Source organism: Ursus maritimus, unplaced genomic scaffold, assembly GCF_017311325.1.
Source record: "Ursus maritimus isolate PB19 unplaced genomic scaffold, ASM1731132v1 scaffold_14, whole genome shotgun sequence".
Lineage (NCBI taxonomy): Eukaryota > Metazoa > Chordata > Mammalia > Carnivora > Ursidae > Ursus > Ursus maritimus.
In genome coordinates, this window is record NW_024423786.1 from 59503821 (window position 1) to 59528830 (window position 25010).

The window sequence follows — 25010 nt, forward strand, 5'->3', positions numbered from 1 at the left end:
TCCCGGCGTTATGGGATCAAGCCCCACATCAGGCTCCTCCGCTAGGAGCCTGCTTCTTCCTCTCCCACTCCCCCTGCTTGTGTTCCCTCTCTCGCTGGCTGTCTCTATCTCTGTCAAATAAATAAATAAATAAAATCTTTAAAAATAATAATAATAAATAAAATAATGAGCCGTCAGGGCGCCTGGGTGGCTCAGTCAGTGGAGCGTCTCCACTTGATTTTGGCTCAGGTCCTGATCGCAGAGTGGTGAGATGCAGCCTGCCTCCAGCTCGCGCTCAGCGGGGAGTCCGCTTGAGATTCTCTCTCCCTCTGCCCCCCCCCACCTGCGCGGCTCTCTCCCCCTAAAATAGAGAAATAAATCTTTAAACAAAGAAGTACTGAACTTTCTTGTCTCAAGCACCACAGTATCTGTGGGTACCACTGGGCTTGCTCCGACCGGCAGGGAAAGCTGCATTCTATCATTTTCTTTCTCACATTTAGTCTCCCCGACCAGATTATAAACTGCTCAAGTAAACAGTGTCACCAAACTATCCATTACATTCCAGATCTTGGGTCACTGCCAGCGGGTCCCTGAAGGCCTGGCAGTCGCAGCTGCCAGAAGAAAGGTAGCTGGCATCAGGGTGTGGAAACCAAGAGTAAACATATCATACCCTCGCCCAGAGCGGTGGTTTGGCTGCAGCTGGGATAATGTCTATGGTTTTGGCTGCCGGTGCCTCCAGACTGACATCAGGAAGCTGCGAGCAAACAGCTCACTTTTTCAAACACTGTGGTGTTTTCCTGAGAACAGGATGAACGCATGGGGGTTCCAGAGGCAAGGTGCCTGCAGGGATACAATGTAACCTCCAAAACCTTTCCCAGAGGGCGTTGTCGTGCGCTCGTCCCTCCAACTCAGAACATTAAAGCAAGCCGGCAGCATCCTTCCCGCACAGTCTCAAAACAAAATACCGCTTGGAATGCTGAACACGCCGTGCCGAAAAGCAGGGGACACGGACAGGACAAAAATAATTGGATAGGTGCAGTTAAGCTTGACCAACCATACACTCACTGCTCAACACCCAACAGGATTCCGGCTCCTTGGGAGACCTTCCAGACAGTGAGGTGATTGGGTGGAGCTGGACCCCACCTTGCCCCCCAAATTCCCCATGTCCTCTTAGGAACAGCCAGTTGGGCACGGACGAGTGGGTCTCTCACTACCTCCCCTCCTCCCTCCCTCTCTCCTTTGTGCAGGACCCAGGGCGGTGCTGGGGGCAGAGGTGGAGCCCTGGGTAAGCTAAAGCAAAGGGAAATAAATAGGGGCTCGAGCACTGTGAAGTGGGAGTCACGGGATGCAGAACGTTCCAGAAACCAAGACCGAAGCGGTCTTAGACCTTGATCTGGGTGGTGACCGCGCGTACACACCTGTATACAAATTCGCTGAGCCACAGGCTTAGAATCTGTGCACTTTACTTAGGTAATCTACACCTCCGTTAAAACCCAAACCAAACCAGCACCAGCACCAAGCTCCCTGTGTCGCTCTCCTTTATTGAAGGGCCCCACATCCTCATGGGACCCCAGCCAAACCAGAATCCAGACAGGTCCCCCAAATATAGCAGGAGGCCTGGAAGGGGAGGGGAATGACTTGCGATCGCACGACGCCTCACCTCCCTGGAAACAGAAGCCCACCACAGACAGACAGACAGGGGCCCGGAAGAGAACACGCCTCACCCTAGGTCCTCTCCCCTTTGCCCCAGTTGAAAAGAAAGTCAAACATTGGCTACGCAGCACCCCAGCCCCCCACCCCACCCCTAGCAGCATTTGTGGGGACCCACCCCCCCGCGAGGGGCGCCCCGAGGCAGCTCCCATCCTCTTCCTTCACTTTGGTTCGCTCCGGGCAACTCCGTGCGCGCTTCCTTCCTCCAGCCTCCGGCCCAGCCTCTCCCACGCCGTCCAGCACCTACTCGGACCTTCTCGCCCACCTGTCCGCCTCCCTGCCCCGGGCTCCTGGGGCAGCGGCGGCTCCGGCGGCTGCTCCGCTCCCGGCTCGGCTTCCCCCTGCCGCCCGGCCGGGCTGGGCTCACACGGCGGCCCCGCTCTCCTTGAGGTCAGGGGCCGAGCGCTGGCGCCTCATGCGCGGGGGAGTAGTGTAGGGTGGGTAGCGGGGTCCCGGGGGCCGCTGCGCCGGGTACGGTTGGGGCTGCTGGGGGTAATAGTTGTGCTTTTTGGGCTGGAAGTGCTGGGGTTCCGGCTGCGCGGACCCGCCTCCCCGGGACCGGCCGCCTCCGTCCAGGGAGTTCCTGCGGGGCCGGTGGGACCTCCGAGGACTCGGGGGCCGGCGCGCGGGGGCGGCCGGAGGGGGCGCGACCTCCTCCGGGGGTTGGGGCGCCACGGGGGCCTCCCCGACCGCTGCCCCCGGCCACGATTCCCGGTGCTGGGGGTTGCTCTTAAAGGGGAAGCGCAGCTTGCAGTCGTGAGGGGGCACGAAACGGGCGGGGGGCCGGCGCAGTCCCCCGCCCCGGCCCCCCGCGCCCTGCAGTCCCTGCAGCCGCAACTGCTCCTGCTTGAGCCAGCGCAGGCGACCCCGGCGGAAGGCGGGGTCCTCCTCCATGAGCCGCGACACCCGCTCCCAGCTGGACAGGGGCGGCGACGAGGGCCGTGCTGCCGGGGCCTGGGGCGCGCGCTCGCCGGGGGCTTCCTCCGCCGCCTCCTCCGACCCCGGGGGCGCAGCCCAGGCGGCTTCCCTGGTCTCTTCGTTCTCATCCTCGTGATCCTGGGGGGAAGAGGGCGACAGAGAAGGGCGGTGAGGAGAGCCGAGCGCTGAGCAGCTGAGGGCAGAGGAGCTGCAGAGGGGCTTGGCGACAAGGTGTCTGGGACAGAGGTCTGAGCTGATCCTGGCCTGCCACTCTCTGTGGCTGTGGTCTGCTCCCTGGCTAGTAACCTCCCCGTGCCCAGATCCTCGTGTATGTACTGCACAGGGCCGGTGGAAGGATTAACCGCTAACCCCGTAAAGCGTGTCGCTCGGGTCTGGCATGGAGCAGGCACCTGGTAAATCCTACTGATTAAATAATGTGCCCCGGGGATGGAGCAGTCCGTGCCAACGTAAGAGAAACACCTGCCATCATTTAGGGGGAGAGACAGCTGATCAATGAATGAGAAAATACAGAGCACAGCAGATAGACTATGCTGCCGTGAGAAGTCAGAAGTGTCTACTATTATCAACACAGACGATTCCCATCACAGAAGAGCAGCTGTAACGAAGGACGTGATGTGCTTTATAGGAAAGTGTACATTTGGGCGAAGAGCAGTGCAGGGAAGGGGACGGGAGCCGGGGTGAAGGTGGCTGCCACCGGGGTCCACTGCGAGGCTGTCACTGCAGCAAACACCCGGAGAAGTGCGGGGAAGGCGCTCTAGGCGCAAAGGCCTCAAGGCGGCAGGTGCCCAGCGGGATCCAGGACCAGCAAGGAGGCAACGGCAGGAGAAGGTAAGCCGTCAATAACCCCCAGCCGGCTCGTGGCTGCCGGTCATGCGTCAGGGAAGGCAAGCGGGAACACAGCACAAAGTGTCCGCCGCAAGGAACCGCAGTGAGTAGTGAGCACCTGGCATACAGTAGGTGCTCAGATGTTTACTTGTTCAGTGAATCCATGCAAGCCAGGGTTGCCCCTCAAGGGCTGTTGTCAGGGTTAGATGAGGGGTGCAGGAGGAGTGCCCAGCACGGCTGCTGCTCAGGCATCGGTCCCGGGGGAGTGGGGGGGGGGGTCCCCGGGGCGCACGCGCACATGCCTCCAGCCGCGACTTCAGAACTGTGCGCGTCCTACGGGGCTTCTCAAGCTCTGCTGTACCTCTGACACCCCTGGGTACCCGTTACAAACGCAGACTCGTCCCCAGGCTCGAACTGAGCAGGCGCTCAGAGATCTGCATTCTCGGTCCGCGCCCCAGGAGGCGAGGCCGGGACTCGCTAACTACACTGAGCGGAGGCGCCTGTACCGGGAGCGGGGCAGGCGGAGGAGCGAAGGGGGAGGGCGCACGCGGCCGGCGCTCCGCACCTGGGTCAGAGGGATGACCCTCTCCATGCGCAGCATGCGGTCCCGCAGGGCCTGCAGCTCGCGGTCCTTGCTGCTGCTCTGTAGTTTCACCTCCTGCAGGATCCCCGTCAGCTTGTCGATGTGAGCCCGCAGGTCCTCCACCTCGGCCCCGCGGGCGCCCTCCTCGCCGCCGCCGCCTCCGCCGCCTTCCTCCTCGCCCACCGTGTCCCACACATCCCTGGCCACGGCCCTCCAGGCGTCCCCGGGGCCCTCGGGCTTGCCGTAGGTGCGACACAGCTCCCGCATCTTGAGCGCAGCCAGGGCCTCGATCTCGGCCCGCCCGTGGCGGAAGTCGGCCAGGGCCACCTCATAGCAGATCTCCTTCACGGCCTGCATCTTCAGGTCGGCCATGGTGGCCCAGCGGGGGTCCTTGCCCTGCAGCCGCCGCCGCTGGGGGATCTGATAGACCCTCCGAGGGGCCCTGCGCTTGCCGCTGCTGGGCAGGCCACAGCGCTTGACGATGGTTTGCACCGTGGTCGGCGGCAGCTGCTCTCGCAACGAGGAGATGAGCCGCCAGCTCTCCTCACAGGAGCGCTTATCCGAGTCATCGCCGCTGTCCGAGTCCGCATACTGGGGCCAGAGAGAGAGAACGGGGCGGGGGGTAAGGACATTGCCGAGCGCGCTGGACCCCCGCTCGGCTGCAGGAGGGAAGGAACAAGCCTCCCTCGCAGACACTCGCTGAGGAGTTAAGGACGCCAGGCGCGTGGACAGCGGCTGGCAGAGCGCGATGGGCAAGCAGGAGCGGTAGCTATAGGGAGTCCGCGTGGCCCGCACAGAGATCGGCGCTCAGCACCAGACCGCACACTTAAGAGTAAGTCCGCTTAAACAACAACCTCAAGTCAATGACCGCACAGGCGGTACTTGGATACGGTAAAAATCAGGAAGGTCGAGTCCAGGAAGCCCTACTCGAGTGGGCGGAGGGGACTCCCTGCACCCAGTCTGCTCCTGGAGTCACCGTCCTGTCTTGTCTTCTCCTAAACGCCACGGCCACCCCTCGACCCAACGCCCACTCCCTACTCTGGCTCAGACAGCATGAACTGAAAGCAGTCGGACTAAAGAACAGCCAGCCCATCTCCCGCCTCTACTGACCCGTGCCCCTCTCTGCACCCCCTGCGCCCCACTGGCCCTTATCATGCCACTCTGCATGCCCTCTACACGCCCCCCCACCGCCTCTCCAGTCCGTTTGTGTCCCCCATGCCCTGCCCCCCAATCCAGTCCCTCTGCGCGTGCGCCCCCGCCCCACCTGCTCCCCCCAATCCAGTCCCTCTGCACCTACGCCCCGCCCCTCCTGCACGCTGCCTCCTCTGTTCCCTCCGCGCATGTGCTCCCGCACCACCTGCTCCCGCACCACCTGCTCCCCCCAATCCAGTCCGTGTCTGCATGCGCCTTTGGCCCCTCCCACACCCCCTCCAGTCCCTCTGCGCGTGCGCCCCCTGCCCCTCCAGCGCCCTCCCCCCCCGTCCCTCTGCGCATGCGCTCCCCACCCCCATGCCCTGCCCAGCCCTCACCAGTCGCTGCTGCTCCAGCAGAAGGTCAGCCTCCTCCTTCTCCTTCCGGTACTGATTCTCCAGGTCCTGCAGCCTGGGGGGGGCAAGGGGGAGGGAAGAAGAGCTGCTAGGGGCTCTGGAGCCACCGCAATGGGGTGGCCGACGACAGGGGTTGGGGGGACAGCCCAGAGAGCACCCTCGCCCCGTACCTCTTCTCCATCTCCAGCTTGATGTCAATGCCCTGCTGTTCCAACAGTTCCTTCTGGGCAAAGTTCCAGTCGACGGGCTCGGAGGGCGGCCCGGGGGGCGGGGGCACCCCTCGCTCCCGCTCCAGCCGCGCCTGCTCCGGGTGATTGAAGCGGAAAACGTGGTTCTTGCCCATCACAATCCTATTCCCTGGGGAGGGGAGCAGAGAAGGTGGGCTTGCTCCCCCACAGCACCAAAGCCACCCCCATGCCCACGGGGTACGGGGCCCTGCCCACAAGTCCAGGACCCCGACACCATCTCTCTCCCAGCACTCCGAGTCTGACAGTAGTCAGAGTCCCTGCTGATTCTCCTCCCTGACAGCCAAAGGGAATCGGGGGAGCCTGGCACCCTTTTCCTGCTTCCCCAGGGCCACAAGGGACACGGAGAGCTGAGTCCCTCATCGCTTCCTGGCCCCTTCCTCCTTCACATGCCCACGCTGTCTCCTGCTTATTTCCGGGTCCCACCCGGCTTCCTCTACCTGACTTCAGCACCAGGGGCTCGGTCACCAGTCTCCCGTTGACGTAGGTCTCGGCCCCTTCACAAGGCTCCAGGGTGACCACCACTGCGCAGAGGGAGAGAGGAAATGGGGCCATTAGACCCTGGGGGAGGGGGTGACAGTCATAGACGCCCCTCTTGCAGTACCCCCAGAACACGTGCATACACCCCCAGGCCCACCCCCCAGTACCTGTCAGGGGTGCCACGGCCCCTCTGGTGGCAGGCAGCACAGGAAAGGAAGAGCAGAAGGAGGGTTAGAGCCCCAGCTACAATTCCAGAAGCCTCTGCAGGGGCTCCCTGGTGCCCCCCATCCTCCCCAGCAGGGGCTCGGCAAAGCAGTCATTCTCCGAGGGCTGGGTCTCTCATGTCCAGCAGCTGGCAGGCTGTGACTTCTGCACCCGCCCCCCGCAGATGGGCACTCCTTCCTTTTCCACAGATGCTCTCCCTGGCCTAGCCCGGGCTCCTCCCACAGCCCCCAGCCCACTGCCTGACGCACCTTGCAGACTGCCCCCTGCCTGCCCTTCCCAAGCTGCAGCCAGCAGAGCACTGTGTCCACAAGACAAGACAGAGCCGAGCCGACTCAAAAATCTATCGAGGTGCGCCTCAGTCCGTACACAGCCCCAGAGCCTGCTGCTCGCTGGGCACGGAGCACAGGGCAGCTCCCCGCCCTCCAGGAGCAGCGCCCCACCATCACGGACCCTCGGCAGTGCCTGAGGGGAGGGCTGCTGGGCAAGCTGTCTGATCTCCGTGGCTTCTGTAAGCCGGGGTGAGTACGTCCTTCCTTACAGAATGCTTGGAAGGCTCACAGAAATCGCTACGTGGACCTGAGTTCCTGTGTCCACTAAAAGTAATAAAGCAAGCAGGAAGGACTGTGGCATGAGGCTGTGGGAGAGGAAGGCAAGCAGAGAACGCAGCTCCAGGAGCAAGAGGGCTGGTGACGGGACGGGGAGCCTCGGAGCGCAAGCTCGAAGGCAGACTCGATCCATCACCTGGTCACCTCGAGGGCCGGGCAGGAGGAAGGCGGTGGCAGAGGAGAGGGCTGGGGGGTGGTCATGGGGGGTACCGGTCTCTCCCTCCCTTTCCCACCACGCCCCCAAATTCATTCACTCAGTCCGCAAGTACCTTGCCCCCCTCCCATGTGCCAGGCGCTATTTTAGGTCCTGAAAATACCCTGGAGACACCCGGCTGTCACAGAGCTCGCTTAGCGGCTCAGACAACAAGTCAATCAGCAGAGAATCTAGCGGCGCAGGGACGGCGTGACGGAGGAAGCGGGGCCTGGCAGGGAGAGCACCTTGTCCAAGTCCTCGCGCCCACAGCCACCTGCACGGAGGCAGAGCTGAGAGCACAGCCTCCGAGCCGGCCACGGGGCGTCCGGATGCCGTCTGCCAGCGTCTAGCTGCGTGGTCTTGGGCGCATGCCCCAACCCCGCGAGCCGCGGTTCCCTCCCCTGGCGGCTGCGTGAGAATGGGCAGCCGCACGAGCTGGAGGGTCAGGGAGAACTGTTCCTCCCCGTCCACAGGCCCGCTGTGCTGCCCAGTCCGCTCTGCCCGGCTCCCACCTCCAATCTCAATCTGCCGCACGCAACCCAACCTTTACGGCCCCCATGCTTTGGGGCCCGGAATCAGCATCTGCCTTCACAGCTGAGGAACTGTTCTGGGCCTGCCTGCCACCTCCCCAGACACACTCTGTGCTCGCGAGAGGGGGCACGCTCTGCAGGCCCTGTGTGGTTTTGGCTGTCACCTAGCACGTGGCTGGAGGTGACCACAGAACAGGAACTCAGCAGAAGCCCACGGGGCCGACCTGATTCGAGCTCGCAGCCCGCTGCGTTCCGCTGCCAACCCTGACCCCCACCAAAGCCCAACGGGCACATGTCCAAGCCCAGCAACAAGCCACACGACGGAGCCCTTCCTGATCTTACAATGGCTGACCACAGGTGCCCCATGTCCCCATCCCCTCCTTCAGCCTCTGAGGCCCACGCACGGGCTCAGGTGAGGGAGCGCCCCCATGTACCGCACCCTGCCTCCCTGCCCTACACATTCCCAGGGCCCGGCTCCACTTGGGCCCGTGTAAACCCAAATCGTTCCACTTCTTAAAACAATGACTGGCCCAGGACAAAAAGGCGACCTCGACACACAGCATGGGGGCACCGGGGGGCGCAGTCGGGTAAGCGTGCACTCTTGATTTCGACTCAGGTCGTGATCTCAGGGTCGTGAGATCGAGCCCCACGTCGGGCTCCACGCTTGGCGTGCAGTTGGCTTAAGGTCCTCTCCCTCTGCTCCCCCCACTGGCACGCATGTGCGTACGCACTCACTCTCTTTCTCTCTCAAAAATAATGTTTAAAAAAACAAAAACAGAAACCACTCTGAACTGCACAAGCATTGGTTTGTTGACAAATCAGACAGACTGCCACCTTCACCCTTACGTCTTGTGATTCCTCGACGCTTTCGCTGCTATGGCCAAATTAGGGCTAAAAATCTCTGAGGGTCTTGGAGCCAGAGGGACACAGGGGCCAGGAGCCTCTGTGGTCATCACTGGACAGAAGCGGGTTTTGCAGAGATAAACTCAGATATCCCACCAAAACAAATACAGCTTTTCATAGTAAATAACCAGGGTGCTATCTGAGGCTAAAAGAATCAAGGAAGAGGGCAGGACCACCTCCTCACCAAATGTCACTCCCACGTGTGCCACGGTGCTCTGGGTCAGCCTTGGGGCCCCCGCTGCTCCCTGCCCACCATAGCAGACCGTGTTCCCAGGGCAGGTGGAGACAGCTAGAGCTTCACCTGAGCTCGAGGCCCCTCTGAGGCCAGGGACACGGCCGCGCTCCCAGGATGGGGACCCTCCCCAGTGTCTGTATCCAGTGTGGGATGGGGCTGTGTTCAGTGGCCACTCCGCTCTCACCCCAAACATTACCTTCTCCATCCGGCTGAGGAATGCTCCGGAACACACAATGTTGCTCCCGAATGAACTGCCCGGTCAGCTTGATGTCCACATCTACCTGGCCCACCCTGGGGAAGCAAGGGCCGACGTTTCCTGAGCACGTGGCAGACATCCGCCACGCCCCTCCTGAACGCAAGTTCACCCAACTCCCTAAGTCAGGCAGTTCCTCGCATTTCACACATCAGGAAGCAGAGGCTCAGAAACTAAAGGAACCTGCCCAAGGTCACACGGCCTGGCAGTGCTAAAGCTGGGATCCGAGCCCACACCCACCTGACTCAGAAGCCCGTGTCCGACCGTGTTACGGGAGGGGAAAGGGAGCCTGGAGCGGGCCGGGCACCCTCAGCGCGGGCTCCCCCCACCCCAAGGGCTGACTGCCCTGAGGGCTCCCTCCTTACCCAGGGTTATCGCCCAGGACAGCTGTATGTGCCTATGGTGGGAGAAGGGGCACCCTCACCCCACTGGCTCCGGGAGGTGACCTCGGAGGGCCCGAGTCCCGGGGGTTTGTTGGCGTTAGCTGGCAAAGCCACCCACCCTGCGGGCACTGCTCCACACCGTGAGGGATGCCATGGCTAAGAACGCGGCAGTCTGGGCTTCCGCCCACTCCTCTGCCCCAGGAAATCGGGGAGCTATCCCTACAGCCAGGCTAGTCCCCGGGGGCGTCTCACCCCTCCCAAAGTGGTGGGTGCAGGGGATGGCCACTGAGCAGCCAGGCTTGCAAATTCTCAGGAAGCCCAGGGGGCGAGCTGGGCTGCGCAGGCAGCTGTCTGAGCTCTGGGGTGTCTCCAGGAAGGTCACGGGAAAAGGGAGTCACCGGTGTAGCCGTGGGTCTGCAACCACACCGCACAGGGAGAGGCTGCCCCACAGACGCGGGGTACAGGCTACCTGGTGACGCCATCTTTGATGTGGTAGAGCAGACACTCGGACATGAGCGGGTCTTCGTTCAGGTTCACCAGGTGCGGGGTCTGAGGGAGGAGGGGAGCGGTCAGAGGCGTCGGGGGAGGGTGCCAGCCCTGCCTGCTGCACCCCCACCTTGGGGAGCTCTCCCACCCCCCGGCCCTCACTTACACACCACCTCCACACACACAAAGGGCTACAGACCGGCCCCACCCGTCCGGCTCCCCGACGGCCCCAAGTCCCCTGCGTGGGCCGAGCCATCCTTGTCCCCGACAGAGACCTCAGGATCCCCTGGCCCTCGCCTCTGCTTTCCCCGTCCCCCTCTCCGTCCCCCTGCCTCCCTGTCTCATTTCCCTTCAGCGTGCCGCTGGCCCCGCGTGGAGAGTGCAAGTGGGCGCTGGGTGAGGGGACCCCACTTCCCACCTCTCTTTCCAGCTCGAGTTTCCTAGGAACACAGACGACTTTTATCATTGAAAAGTAGGAAGTATCAGCTCGATGCAAAAGCAAGTAACACCAAGAGACCTGCTGCTCACGGCAGACTCCCCGCTCTTCCCGCGGCCGCCCCAGGCTGCCTCACCCGGGGCCTCCCCGACCGAACCCAGGCTGCACACCTGGCTGGCTGGTCAGGACGCCGTCCTGTACCAAGAGCCCAGCCAGTGCCGTCCCCGGAAGCACCTTTCCCGACTGCAGTTTCTCTGCCGACACCCCCGCCCGGCACAGGCATGGAACTCTGGGCAGCCCGAGAGCCGGCCTCAGCTCTCCACCCCCCTCACGGCCCTGCCGGCCCAGCCCAGGGAAGTCTCCCTCCCTTCTGTCCGCTGCCTCCTTTGGCCCTCCCCGCCCAGGCCTGCCTCCTGCCCGCACGCAGCACTGGCGAGCGGGATGGTTCTCTACCCAGACCTCTCTGGCTGGCGCCCCGCGGCCGCCTGACTCGAGCCTGCTTTCACACAGGTACCCCTGGGCCTCCAGGTCAGAACCCCAGCCCACGCGTCCCAGCCCCGTCCCAGGTGCCCCCTCGCCTTCTGCGCTCCTGCCCTGTGGACAGCAGAGCACCCGCTCCGGAAGCAGTCCCCCTGCATCCCTGACCGCCCTCGGGAGCTGCTCCCAGGTTCCCAGCACCCCCCACCCGGGTCAAAACCACTCACTTCCTGTTCCTCAAGGTCTGTCTCAAGGGCCACCTCATCCACAAAGCGTCCGGAAGCCTTCCACCCGAACACGAGATCCCCTGCCCGCGTTCTGTGAGGATTTACTGCGGCCTTTCTACCTGCCAGACCCCAGGAAGTGCAGGGGACCCACAGATGAGCCTCAGCCGGACGCTGCTGGCCCCTCGGCAGGGGAAACAGAGTCAGCTTGGGGTGGAACCCACGACAAGTGGGAAACGGACGTCCCACGGAAGTTTCTGACCTTTTCAAGCCCTCCCTTAGCTCCCTCCTTCATTGTCCCTTTGTCCCGGGGGAGCTGAGTGCCACCACCTCAGGGAGGCGCTCATGGGAGGGAGCAGCAGTGAAGGACCCCCGGAGCTCAGGGAGGGGGGAGGACAGCACAGCGGCTCATCCTTGAGGACGAGGGGGACGAGGACAGAAGAGTCAGGACGGGAGCCCCGAGGCAGGAGAGCACAGCATGGCGGGGACGGCGGGGAACAGCCAGGGTCCTGGCCCATGGCTCTCTGGGAGCGCCGCGAACAGCGAGCCCAGTGTCGGCTGCGGTGGATACAATGCGTATGGGTGCGCCTACTCCAACCCTGGCACCCAACTGCCACGGCCGCCACCCTCCTCGCGGCCCACTCACGGCCTCCCGCGCCACAGCATCGGGCCTGCTCTGGGAACGGCAGACGCAGATGGGCTCTCGAAGCAGAACGCGATCTATCCCTCGGGAAAGGAGACGTGATTTAGGGCAGTGCTTTTCCATCTTTGGCCCGGGAACCCTTTGTTCAGATGAAACTGTACCTGCGAGCCTAACACGTTAAGCAGATAAGCAGGGAGATGCTGGGGCCGAGGCTGGGGATGGGGGACCCAGAGTCTGGCCCTGCCCACCTCCCATGGCTCCCAGGAAGCAGGCCCCGAGCCAGGCGGAAATCAGTGATTTAAGACATCCATGGGCCCGGTGGTGGGAGTCCCGGGAAGGCTCTCCGCTCTCTTGGAGACCAACTAGCTTTTCCTGCAGGACCGGATCCCCGCCAGAGCGTTCCAGGCTGGTGCCAGCCCCACCAAACCCAGAGCCTAGCAGCTTCCGCCGCCCCGCCCCCACCCCCCCGCAGTACCCAGGCTGCTTCACGTGCGAACGCCTGCAGCCTCACACCCGAGAGAACACGACAGTAAGTCAGACTAACACACCCTCTTCACCAGGGGGCCAGCAAAGACCAGAAGGCTGACAAGGGTGCAGGAACGCGGTCGCTCCCTCTGCGCTCTGGGGAGTGTAAAAGGGCACGCTTGCGATCTCTGGAGGGCACTTCAGCAAAATACACTTAAATCTTACGTGGCGACCATAGACCCCAAACCTCTACTTCTGGAAATCCGTCTTCGAGACGATAAGCCTACCCATAAGGCCACGCAGCGGAATGCGGCTTACAGTGTCAAAGAACACAAAGCCACCTAAATGCCCACGGGCAAGAGGCTGGTTCAACGCAATCCCACATCCACTCGAGTATTCGGACACCACAAGAAAGAACACACGGAACGTGGACACCCTGCCCCCGGAGAAACGTCAGGGAGGGAACTACCACTGGTCCAGAGAAGGGCAGTGTGGGGGGACATAGGGACAAGTGTGCATGGCTCACGCCTGTCCGCACACAGACCACCCCTGGATGAACGCGTAAGACACGGGCAACGGCGCAGGCACCACGGAGGAGAGGGAAGCTCTCCCTTCCGCTGCACTCACTTCCTAGTACCACGTGCACGTTCCCCTTACGGGAACAATTCAAAACCAAACCCAACCAAGCCCGTCCGCTGGTCCCCGGGCCTTAGGAGGTGGCACTCGTCCCTGTGCAGCATGATGCCCTCCAGGAAACATCCCCCCCCATCAGGGGCACCCAGCACCCCTGCATAGCTGCAAACCACATGGAGAGCCATCTGTGGGCCCTCGTCCCAGATGCAGACCATAGAGGGGCCCCCAAAACGCTGAGGGCCCGGCCCCGGCCCCGGCCCCCAGTCACCCCGGCCACGCCCTCTCACTCCCTGGCTGTGCCTCAGGCTGGGCAGGACAAACCCCTCTCATAAGGTCTTCCCCGATCTTATGAGATCAGGAGGGGCCTCCTTCCGATAACCGCCCACCTCTTCCAGGAAGCCCCGTCCTACGCTGAGCACAGTGCACCTGACCAGGGCCTGATCCCGTGAGCTTCGTGCTGTGGACGAGAGGCCAGGCCAGCTCCCCGGAAGGACCAGAAGTTCCCACTCTGCTCCAGTGGGCCTCTGCGACACCCTCCGTGACACCCTCCATCCGCACACAGCCTACAGCCACGCTGGCGGCCTACAGCCTGTGTCCCCTCTAACTGGTCCGTGCCTGTGTCCTGCCAGCCAGTGAAGACCAAGGGCCTCTCCTGCCCCCGGGCGAGTCTGACCACTCCTGCCCCACCTCCTTCCTTCCCCTGGGCTCCCACCCCACAGCAGGCAGGCGGCAGGGGCTGGTGCGCCCGGCTCGGCCAACACGGGCCACGACGTTCAGCCTGACACTCGCCCGGCTCCTGTCACCCACATCCTGTGTGACCTCCAGGGCCCAAGTGCCAAACCGCGTCCCCGGGAAGCGTTTCCACGCGTCTCCAGCTGCACGGACCCTCACATCCTACAGTTCAGTGCCCATGCCCCTGCCCGTCACCCTCTCACGAGCGCATGTCTGACTGCGTTCCCAAGCACGTGACCCACGCACGGGGCACAAAATTTGACACGGAAGAGCACACGGTGAACACACGGCCATTGCAGCCCCCCCCCAGCCTCCCGCGTCTTCCCCCTGCTCCCGGAGGTAACTACTAAAGCCTGTTTCTCGTGAATCAGAGACAAATTCCACGTGAACTCACACACACACTCACATACATTTGTTAACACGTGGACTCCAAGCAGCTCTTGAAACCGCCTCCCCCCCCACCGAAGTGACCCACCCTGGCATCTGTCCGCGGCCTCTAGAGCCATGGACACCTAACGAGACCGGCCGTGGGCTGACTGTCGGCAGGAGGCCGGACCACACACAGGAGGTGGTGGGCACGGGACAAACGCAGAGATCAGAGTTGGGGCTCACCCATGCCCCCCAACCCTCTGCTCTCACCCTTCCAGGGTCTCCTAGCCCTCAGTGGACCCTCACTCACCTTCTTCGGAGAGAAGACGCCCACAGTTCCCCCGTCTTCCCGGACGGCCACCCCCATCTCAGCCAGCAACGCTTCTCTGGAGGCAGAGAGGAAAATGGTCTTATGGGGACCCGTGAGCTCCTTCCCTGCAGGGCCTGACCTCCCCTCCCTGCTGCACCCCTCCATGGCTCCAGCTGTCAGCCTGCCCCTCGCACCTCTCCATTCTCAGGGCTTCCGTCTTGCGTAGCTTTTCTTCCCATGTCTCATTCAGCTCGGCGATAATCTTCTCCGTCTCCTGGGGGCACACGACAGGCGGGGTTCAGGGCTGTCTGGGACAGGTACCCACCATGGGGGCTGCCCCCGGGATTCCTCCTTCCTCCTTGACTCTGGCCTTGGAGAACTAGACTCCCAGTAGCCCCCAGCCTCCCTCCTCTTGCCAGCTCCAGCTGCCCACCTGCAGCCTCTCCATGGCCTCCTCGGGCCCAATCTGGGGCTCAGCATTGGGGGAGAATGAGGATTCCAGCTCGCCGTTGTGTGTGGAGGGGTGTGAGGGTGAAGGCGGGGCTGGGGGAGATGACACAGATGGCAGGGCACCTCCGGAACTCCCCTCGTCCACCTTCAGGCCTGATGGGGAGAAAGAGGTCAGAAGAGGCTGAGAAAACACAGAGCTCGTCAGAGACATCAAGGGGGTCTCAGCAGGGACCAGCCTATCAGGACTCAGGAAGACATGTGGTCAACCTTCGCCCAGCAGGGAGATCCCCTACTGCGGCCCTGACACATGGGCACCAGGTGTCCGCTTGTTCCCCGCCAGGCATGGAGAGCTCATTACTGAACAAGGCTGAGAGGTGACTCCATCAGAAAGTCCTTGGCCGCAGTGAGCCCTGATCTGCTCCACGTCACATGTGCCTTCTGGGGAAGAGAGACCTGACTACTTTCCCTTCTGCAAGCCTCCCCTCCAGATGCAAGAGGAACATCACGTCTACCTTACCCTGCTCTTCCCAAGAACGGACACCCCCATTCTCCCCACTGTGCCCCTCGGCCCCCAACTGTCCACGGTGGGAAGGCCCCCGGGACTAGACGCCGAGTCCACATGTGATGCGGCTGGCACAGGTTATGCAGCCCCTAACCAGGACACCATCCAGCATTCGGGGGGCTGAGTGTCACGTTGTAGACACCACTCCACAGGGGCGCCTAGGGGGCTCAGTCGTTAAGCGTCTGCCTTTGGCTCAGGTCATGATCCCAGGGTCCTGGGGTGGAGCCCTGCATCAGGCTTCCTGCTCAGCGGGAAGCCTGCTTCTCCCTCTCCCACTCTGCCTGCTTGTGTTCCCTCTCTCACTGTATCTCTTTCTGTCAAATAAATAAAATCTTTAAAAAAACAAAACAAAACAACGAAACCACTCCATGGCTGACTGTTGTTTCGCTTACAGCCAGCAGAACCCGCCAGTCCACAAGACCGTCTATGGAGGCAGGTGCCCCCACGGCCTCTCCTACGTGATTTACTCCTCGAAGCATGAACGCTGGGCTGGCCATCTATCCGTGCTCCTTCACTGCCGCGGTCCTCAAGGCCCCCCTGAATCCTCACTCCCCCAGGGAATTGGTTCCCTAGCTCTGCATTGTCTGAAGACCTGCGATGTCCCCTCTGCATATCTGCGTCCACGCCACCGGGCATAAGAAGAGCTTCACGGTTGGCGGGCTCTCTCCGGCCTCAGGCCCGGGCGCGGGCAGCCGAGGGACGAGGCTGGTGGGGGCGTCCCTGAGCAGCCCTCCCCTGGAGCCCTACCTCCCAAAGCGGAGGCCGACAGCCCCTGAGCCAGCAGCAGCTCCCGCAGCCGGGCCACCTCCTCCTGCAGCTCTCGGATCAGCCGGGCATTCGGGTCCTCGTTGATGACGGCGTTACAGCGGATCTGCTTGGTGCGGTCAGCATACCTGGGGGAGGAGGGGGCGGGGTGGCTGCAGCCCCAAAGCCCCTGGGTCCGTGGCCTGTCTCCCTCCCTCTTCCAGACTGTCAAACACTGGGTCTGGCTGAAGCGTGGCCTGTCTCCCGGCCGGGGTCCCAAGCTGCCGGCCTCTCGGCTCCTGGCCCCTTCCCGGCCGCCCGCTCCCGCGGGAGCCTCACCTGAGCGTGCTGAGAGTCTCCTCGTAGTTGATGTCTGCAGGGCTCAGCGCCGCGATCATGGCCGTGCGTGAGTTCCCACCTGCAAGACGAGTGGGGAGAGCTCAGGTGGGCTAGGGCCTAAGAGCAGTCAGGCTGGGTCTCAGGGTCAGGGGTCAGACAGGGTCACCGTCCAAGATGGGGTGAAGCTACCAGTCCTGAAACTCCCCACAGAAGCTGGCAGTCAGACATGGGGAGGAGTGAGGTCAGGGACACCTCTGATGTCTTTGGAACAGATCAACGAGAGGAGGACAAAGCCAGCGGTGGGCATTGGGTCAGAGAGGGCCGTGGCTCGCCTCAGCATCAGGACATCTTCCAAGGATGTCCCCCGGGACGGGGGACGGTTGGGATGACTGGGGAATTTGCGATTCTAGGGGTGGCACAGGGACTCGTCAGACGTCATCAGAGGAGTCGGTGGGAGGGCGGCAGGGCCTGGACACAGAGAGAGAGGAGCCCCTCACCCAGATTCTCCTTGAGAAGCCACGTGAGCACAGAGTCCCTGTAAGGGATAAAATCCGACTTCCGCTTCTTCGATTGCTGGGGATGGAAGAGGAAGGGTTCAGGATGAGCCACCCTCTGCCCCGGTCCCAGAGCCGCTTCTCTTCCCAGCCCCTGGTCTTACCAGATCCGCCAGGGCCGAGATCACTTTCCCAAGAGTCGTCAGGGACTTATTGATGTTGGCACCTTCCTGGAAAGGCACGAAGAATGTGGGCCATGGGGGCCCCCTCCCCAACTCGGACCCGCCTTCCCCCCAGCCAGAGACCACCACCCGCAGCGGCCAGCACTGACCTCACCCGTGCCTCCTCAGCCCCCTCACCTTCAGACGCATGCCCCGGGCCCCCGAGGAGTCGGCCCGCTCACTGCCAGCAAGGTCCACCAAACTGATCTTGCTGACCTGGGGTCGGAGGAAAGGGCAGGAGGCACTTGGGTGTGGGAGGCGGGAGGGGCAGGCAGACGAGGGGACGCCCAGCAAGGAACAGGGGCAGGTAGCCAGGGCTGGAGGAACCCCACCTTCTCTGAGTCCAGCCCTGTGAGCTGGTCGTGGCAACGCTGTGTGAAGACGATGGTGAAGACGGCATGCGAGCGGCTGCTGGTCTCATTCATGTTGGTGGCGGCCACGGTCCTGGGCGGGGGGAGGAAGGGAGCGGTCACTGCATCTGGCCCCCCACCTGCCTGGCCTGGCTCCCTCTCCCTGCGCTCCGGCCCCCGGCCTCACCGAGCCTTGTTCCCGCAGTCCATGAGGTCAGCAATGTCTGCGTAGGAGGTCACGGCCAGCTTCGACAGGTCCTGCACGTAGGGGCCCAGGATGGGGTGCTCCCGGACCCGCAGAGAGCCCCGACTCTTGGGGTTTAGGAGGTCCCGCACCCGCTCACAATAGATCTCCATGTAGCTCACCTGAGCGGGAGAAGCAGGCACGAAGCGACAAGTGTGGCAGACGTATCGCTAACAAAAATCACGCTAAACTCTCCGGACGCGACGCAGCTGACGGCATCTAGCAGACACTGAGCCCTCAGGACGCCCCAGGCGCCGTGCTGAGCACTTCGGACATGCGGGCTCGCTGACCCAACAGCCCTGGGCAGGAGGCCGGTGACTATCATTTCGGGGGTGAACACACTCGAGAGCGGAGAGATGAAATTACCGGCCCAAAGCCGCCATGAGTAATGGGTGGGGCTGCAGACAGGCCCGAGGCTGCCTGAGTCCTGACACTGCCCATAGTCTTGCCTCTGCTGCCCCTCCCCGGCCCGGGGCCCCACCAAGACCCAGGCTCACCTCCACAGAATAGGAGAGCTGAGCACTCTCGTTCTTATTCACGCGAGAGAAGAGGTCCTCGCAAAGCTGGAAGGGGACACAGAGAAGCAGCTGTTCACGATGGACCTGCTGGGCCTTGGCCCAAGTGGCTCTGTTTAACCCCCACCAAACCCATGAGGTTAGGTGCTCCCGTTTTACAGATGGGAAAGCAACCTCAGAGGAGTTCATGCGTGCCCGGGACCACCACCTACTATCCGGTGAGCCAGGAAGCAAACGCCGGCACCCTAACACCAGAGCCCATGGTCAAGGCCACTGTGCCGCAGGTCGGGGAGAATTACAGTCAGCTCCCAGTTATCCACATCTACTTTCTCTACAATCAACACCCTGACTACAGTACACGAGTCTGGGTGGAACCGCCCTCATGCATAAGTCTGAGACAAGATAACACGGTAGGAGGTAGCAGAACCAGGCTCCAAACCCAGGATTCTTCCACAACAAGGCTATGGCTCTTCTCATGAAGCTTTGCTGCTTCTGGTGGGGGCAGGGACCCCTCTCCACGGGGCCCGGAAGTCCACGTAGCCTCCCACCCTATCTCCAGCACAACCCCTGTCCCCATAGCCTCAGAGACCCAGGTCTCTGCTCCACAGTCCGCCTTCCTCCCTGGGAGCACTGAACCTGCTTGGCCCTGGCCGCCGCCCGCTGGGCGTACCTGGGGCACAATGCCCTGCTGCCCTGGCTCCTGCCGCCCCATCATGGTGTACGACTTCCCGGCGCCGGTCTGCCCATATGCAAAGATGCACACGTTGTAGCCTTCGAAGGCATGGAGTAGCATCTCTTCTCCAATGTCCCGATACACCTGCTGCTGAGACGCGAACTGGGGGTCCTCGGCCTGGTGAAGCGGGGCAGAGACCGGAGAGCCCTAGGTGACTCTGTCCTCAGGGTCTAGGTCCCGACAGTCTGCCCCCATCGCTGCTGATCAGCCAAAGGTCCTATGTGCCCTGAGCAAAACCCGTCCGTGGTCCTAATCACCTCCGCCAGACCCATCATCCCGAGGGATCCCCCCCACCCCGGTCCTGGTCACGCCGTAAGGGTCCTACTCACCCCCACCCTGGGGTCCTGGCCCTCCCATCCCAGTCCCAACCCATCCCACGGAGGTCCTATCTAGCCCAGCAATGCCTCCTCCCCAGGACCTAAACCCCTGTTCCTCATTGCTGAGCTCTCCCCTCACCCCAGCAACCTCACCGAAGTGTGTGACCAGTACGAGTAGTCAAAGGTGAAGCTTTTGGGGGCATCCTTGCTCTGTTTGGGATTGATGATGGCTGATAGGGCAAGACGAGAAAAAACAGGAAGGCCGAGGTCAGGTACTCCCGACTTCTGCCCATTCCCCCACGTTGTGGGAGTCCAGGCATCCCACTCCCCACCTCTGTCCTGGTTCATCTCTCCCCTTTAATACTCCCCACCCCCCTCCAGCCACCATGGCTAATTTTGGCTTCCCAAGACCCGCCCCCCACCGGGCTGCCTCCCCGATTGGGCAATGGAGGGCTCCAGGCCAACATTCCCCCTCCCAGGGACTGGAGCATGGAAAGGCCAGCCTGCCCCCACCCTGCCCCCACCCTTTCAACTAGCACCTGCTGGGCACCCAGCTTAGTCCTCCTCCCGGTTCGGCCCAGCCAGCCAGGCCAGCGTGGTGGGCCTGCCTGCCCTGTCTGTGCCCGGCCAGGCCCCTGGGACTCACTCACAGGTGGTGCTGCCCTGCATGCTGACCACACACTTGGCATCCTGGCTTGTCTCACGGGCGTTGAAGGGCCGAACCCTCACTGCCACTTTCACTGAGGCACCAGCCATGGTTCCCGACTCTCACCCTCCTTAGCTGAAGGATAGAAATAGAAGAGATGGTCAGACCCCACCAGGGGGACCCAGACATTGCCTCCGGTCTTCTCCCAGCATCTCCACCCCCTTCCCCAGCTACCCAGCCCCTTCAGGACCTAGCTCCTGGCCCTCTGGCCTTCCTCCCAAATGTCACTCTCCTCAGGGACGCCCAACAGTGTTCCTGCCTCTCTCCCCGGCCATAGCCCAGCTCGCAGGGACCTGGGCCATTATCCCAGAGTTACCTGGCGTCCTGGCCCCAGACCAGGGGGGCTGTATCAGCTCTGGCTGCCACCGGCCCTCGTAGGGGAAGCCCCATCCTACCCTTGGGGCCTGGCCACACCAGCTGGGGCTGTGGGGGAAACCCTGGTTGTGGGGGAAGAGTGGTTAGGAGGCACCTGTGGCTCCAGAGGTGGGTCGGGGGTTCCGCGGCTAGAGGGCAGGGGCAGGGGCAGGGGGTAAGGTTAGAAAAGGGGAAGGTGGCGGTCCCTCCCGAGTGGCTGAAAGCAATGTGAATCCAAGGACAGGGACCGTGATATTTTTATTCCTCGTCACTCACAAGTGTACTGGACACCCAGATAGAGAAAAGAGAGAGAGGCTAGACAGAGAGCAGTTCAGAGAGAGGGACACAGAGGCAAAGATACTGGCGGTGGCAAGAAGAGGGGCAGAAGAGCAACAGAAAGTCACAGACACCAAGAAAGGGAAACGTACAAGACAGGAGGAGGCAAAATCCAGGTCATGCTGTGGAGAAAATAAGGAAAGGAGAAAAGGAAGGAACCACAGAAGATTGCAAACACAGAAATCTTAGACAGGGAGGGCAGCTCTGGGGTGACAGCACAAAGTGGGAGCCCAGGAGAGACATGGGAGAAAACCCCAAACATAAAACCTGCCCTAAAATTCCCCCACAGTGCCAGCCAAGAAGTAGAAACCAGCTCCCACCTAAAGCCCACAGCCTCCACATAGGGAGAAACTGCCCGTGGGCAAAGTTCAAGGGCTGGAGGTACAGCCCAGGCCTGGGATCCATGGGCTGCCTGTGGGCCCCAAACCCCTTGCCCAGCCCCCAGCACTTCCTCCTCAGGATCCAGGACAATGGGCAGGGGAGGGTGGGGTCATCCTGTATCCATCACACCAGCCCCCAGAGCTCCTCTGTTGGGGGATCCCTGTGAAATACCTGTGTCTTTACTGGGGGACGGGGAAGCACTGGGGTCTCCCCGAAAGGAAGCAGGCAGGTCCCAGCCCCAGCCTGCGGCCAGGGCTATGGCGTCCACTGCCCTGGGGAAGGTGCCAGGCTGGAGCGCAGGAATGTGGGTTCCCGAGTGCTCACACCCTGGGAGGAGAGGCTGAGCAGCCCACGCCCACGGGCAGTAGGGTGGAGGCTGGTGAAGACAGACCAGGATGCTGGGCCCCTTCTGTGGCCCCACAGGACCAAAGCACCCGTTCTGCTGGGCCTCACCTCTGCAGCCTTCCCGGTCAGGGCACAGGAAGGGGGACAGGGCTGGTGTGTCCCAGGACAGGAAGGGAGGAGCTCAGATCACAGAGGCTGTCAGGAAGCACAGCCTTGACCCCCCAGACCCTGACCAGGGCAGGGACGACGACGGAGACATGCCTTGGTCACGCCGTCGCGGCTTATGGGGCTGGGAAGAGGGTGGCGCGGCCGGGGCACGGGCACGGGGGTCGGCCGGGGGCACCTGCCCGCAGCCCGCCGGGTGATCCCCGCGCGGACCCGGGTCCCGGCCTGTGCGGGCGGCCATGCGGACCCGGTGCTCCCTCCCGGCCGGCCGCCCGACGGCCGCCCCGGGCCTGGCACCTCTCTGCGCCTCCGCGGGACAAACAGCACATGACCCCGGCTCCCGCGGCCGGCCGGGACCCCGGCTCCCCGCCCCCCCAGCCGGCACATTCCTCGGCGGGCGTCCCCTCCCTCCTCTGCCCTCCCCCCACCCCCAGCGCTCACCTCGTCGCGGCGGGGCTCCCCGAGCGGCTCGGCGGAGGGCACGGGGGCGACCTTCCCGGGGCGGGGAGGGGGGGCGTGAGACGACGGCCGGCAGATCCTGAGCGGGCTCGGGGCTGCCCCCGCCCCTCGCCGGGTCCCCGGGCGGAGGGCGGCGGACTCGCGCCCCGGGGGCGGCAGCAGCAGCGGCGCCAGCGGCCGGCGCCCGCCCGGGCAGCGCGAGCTGGGGCGGGAGCGAGGGGCGGGGGACCGGCGCGCGCGCGCACGCGGCCGGGCGCGCGCGCCGTCCCGACTCGGGCCGGGGAGCGCCCCGGGAACTGCTGTTAAAGGGGCAATGCCCTCGGACTGTGGGGCCCGCCGGGAGCTGACCGGGAACCGAGCTACGGGCGCAGAAAGGCGCGCTGGACGCTGGCTAGCGGGAGGGTTACGGCGCCCGAGGAGCCGGGCCGGGGCGGAGGGGGGTGGAGGGGGGTTGGAGGGTTTGAGGGGGGTAGAGGGGCGGGCCCTGGAGGGGACCCAGGCCCCGGACCCGCGCACGTCGCCGCCGTCGGAGGCGCGCCCAGGGGCGGAGCCGCCCGTCGCGCCCCGCCCAGGGGTAGCCCCGCCCAGGCCCCGCCCCCGGGTGCGCCGCGCGCCGACTCCGCCCCTGGGCTCCCGTCATCACCTCTCTGCTCCGCGCCCGGCCTGGCGTTCTAGAACCCGCCGCGCCGCCGCCTCAGGTGCCGGGGCCGAGCGCGGGCAGCGGCGCTGTCCCGTCCCCTGCCCGCTCCCCTGCCCGGCCCGCAGGTGGCGCAAGCCCGGAAGGCCGGCCGCCGCCTCAGCCCGGGTGCCGTCTCGGGCCCGGCCTCCCCTCCCCACACAGGCCGGGCCTCTGCCTCGCCGGGTTACGCCCTCAGGCCTCCGCTCCCTCTGACCCCCCCGGCTCCGGCGCGCACCTGCGTGGCCCCGCCCCCTCCAGAGGCTCAGGGGCCCCCCGCCCCGCCCTGGGCCACCTCCCCGCCCGCTGTTGAGTGCAGCCCCGCCTTCAGCTGCACCCCGCCCAGGAGAGCGGCGCGCCCGCTTAGACCCCTTGAGCTCGCCCCCCACCTTGGGCCTGGGGCACTCCGCTCAGACCCCTTCTCTAGCATCCTCACTTGCTCTTTCTGCCCGGCCCACCCGGCTCGCTGGTCATCTCCTGCCGCCGCTGAGGCAGGTGCAGCTCACCTGCCTGCTCACCTTTACCTGTAGGCAGTCCCGACTGCCCCCTCCTTCCCTCCGTCCTTGGCGCCAGTGGACCACTCTGCCCTGTGCCCACGTGACTTTCATGAAGTCATACCTGATTTACTCACCAACCCTCAGTTGTCTAACTGCCCCCAACCACCGATTCGGTACCAACGACCCCCAAACGCCTCTGCCCCAGCTAGTCTCCACCTGTCCTTCCATCATCCCATGTTGCCATCTGTAGGTCTCACTTACTCTGTACGTTTGGCTCCAAAAAATTAATTTCCTTATTTATCTTTGAACGTCCACATTCCCTATGCTCACTGTCTTTAAACCATGTGTGTGTTCAGCTCACAAAGGTGCTCAGCACTAGAAATACCCCTTAAGCTCTCCTTCCTTTTTCCCGAACCACAAACCCTCTTGCCAATCTCTAGATCTTTCGGCTGGTCTCATCCCTACAGCCGTGACATGAGTGAATGATTCATTTTCCATTATCCTCCCAGCACCAATGAGGAGACTCAGTCCAGCCACCCAGCCCAGTCCAGTCGTGCAGGAAGATGGAGGCAACCTCATCCCCTTTGCCAAGTGAGTCCTCCCCACCCAGTGGGGATGGGATGGAGGGAAGATTGCACGCCTGGCTTCTTCCCCAACAGGAGTAGCAAACAAGGAACGAGAGGCTCAATGCCTGGTCTCAGGGGATCAATGATTCATTAATTTGTTCCACATAGTTTTTGTCTAGAACTACAATGTTCTAGACACTAGATTCAGCACCACGGATTCAACGATTAGAGAGATAAGGGATAGGAAGACAGAGCTTACCTTCTGGAGAGAGGAGACAGAATGTCCAAACATAAATATAATTTCAATTAGTAAGAAGTATCATGAAAAAGAAAAATAGGAGTGTAATATAATGGAAAACAAAATGTCCTAGAGGCTCAAGTTTAGATAAGGTGATTGTGGAAGACTATTCGGGGGAGGTGAGTTTGAATTGAGATCTGAAAGGTGAGAGGCAGCCAGTCTGATAATAGCCCAGGTCGGGGGGCAAGGGAATCATAGGGGCAAAAAAAAAAAAGCCCCAAGAAAGAAATAAGCTTGGTATCTTGTAGGACCAGGAAGCAGGCCAGTGAAACTGAAACTTCGCCATCAAGGGAGAGGCAGAGTGTAAAGTCGGACAGTCAGGCAGAGGCCAGCTCATACAGGACCTTACAAGCCACTGAAAAGGGTCTGGACTTTATCCTAAGGAGAGTGGAAATCAGTGGGAGGTTTTCAGCAGGGAAATGACATGAGGAGACTGTTTTCTTTCTCCCCGATTTCTTTATTGTGAAAAATGTCGACAAATACTGAAGTAGAGAAATACTCATCATGAAACCAGTGTACCCTTTCTGGCAGCTTCAAAAATTATTGTTCTAGGGATGATCATTTCATCTATATGACCGTCCAGCCTCCTCCTACTCAGATTATTTTGAAGTAAATCTCAACCTGTCTGTCATTTCACACGACCATGTTTTAAACGGTTACTCACACAGCTCCGGGCTGAAGAGATGATTGGGGGGTTAGGATGGAAGCAGGGAGAGCGGGAGGAGCCCATCGCAGTAACAGTCTGGGCACATGAGCCGGAATAGTGGCGGTGGAAGTGGAAAGAGTGAGGAGTGGTCCAATCGGATGTATTTTATTTTATTTTATTTTATTTTATTTTATTTTATTTT

The 25010-nt window shown here is 62.4% G+C and overlaps 2 protein-coding genes across 5 annotated transcripts in view; one reads left to right on the forward strand and one right to left on the reverse strand.

Annotated features, from left to right (window-relative positions):
* Positions 1–1425: 1425 nt before the first annotated feature.
* Positions 1426–22157, reverse strand: KIF1C (kinesin family member 1C). The gene is made up of 23 exons (XM_040629864.1): positions 22108–22157; positions 20402–20522; positions 20030–20160; positions 19533–19609; positions 19000–19179; positions 18312–18377; positions 17758–17936; positions 17553–17664; positions 17359–17436; positions 17164–17229; positions 17003–17078; positions 16506–16584; positions 16170–16315; positions 14844–15013; positions 14605–14684; positions 14411–14486; positions 10105–10184; positions 9196–9290; positions 6269–6352; positions 5754–5940; positions 5566–5638; positions 4019–4627; positions 1426–2745 (listed from the first exon to the last, which is right to left on the reverse strand). Exons 3-23 carry the CDS (start codon positions 20133–20135, stop codon positions 2053–2055), a joined length of 3312 nt encoding a protein of 1103 aa, XP_040485798.1. The 5' UTR covers positions 20136–20160; positions 20402–20522; positions 22108–22157; the 3' UTR covers positions 1426–2052.
* A 588-nt stretch (positions 22158–22745) lies between these two features.
* The window catches only part of INCA1 (inhibitor of CDK, cyclin A1 interacting protein 1), a 5369-nt gene continuing 3104 nt past the window's right edge, over positions 22746–25010 (forward strand). The window contains exons 1-2 of one of the 4 annotated variants that reach the window (XM_040629865.1): positions 22746–22823; positions 23808–23889. In XM_040629865.1, coding sequence (XP_040485799.1) covers positions 23813–23889 — 77 coding nt within the window. In that variant the 5' untranslated portion in view covers positions 22746–22823; positions 23808–23812. The other 3 variants (XM_040629867.1, XM_040629866.1, XM_040629868.1) reach the window with 3 other exon arrangements.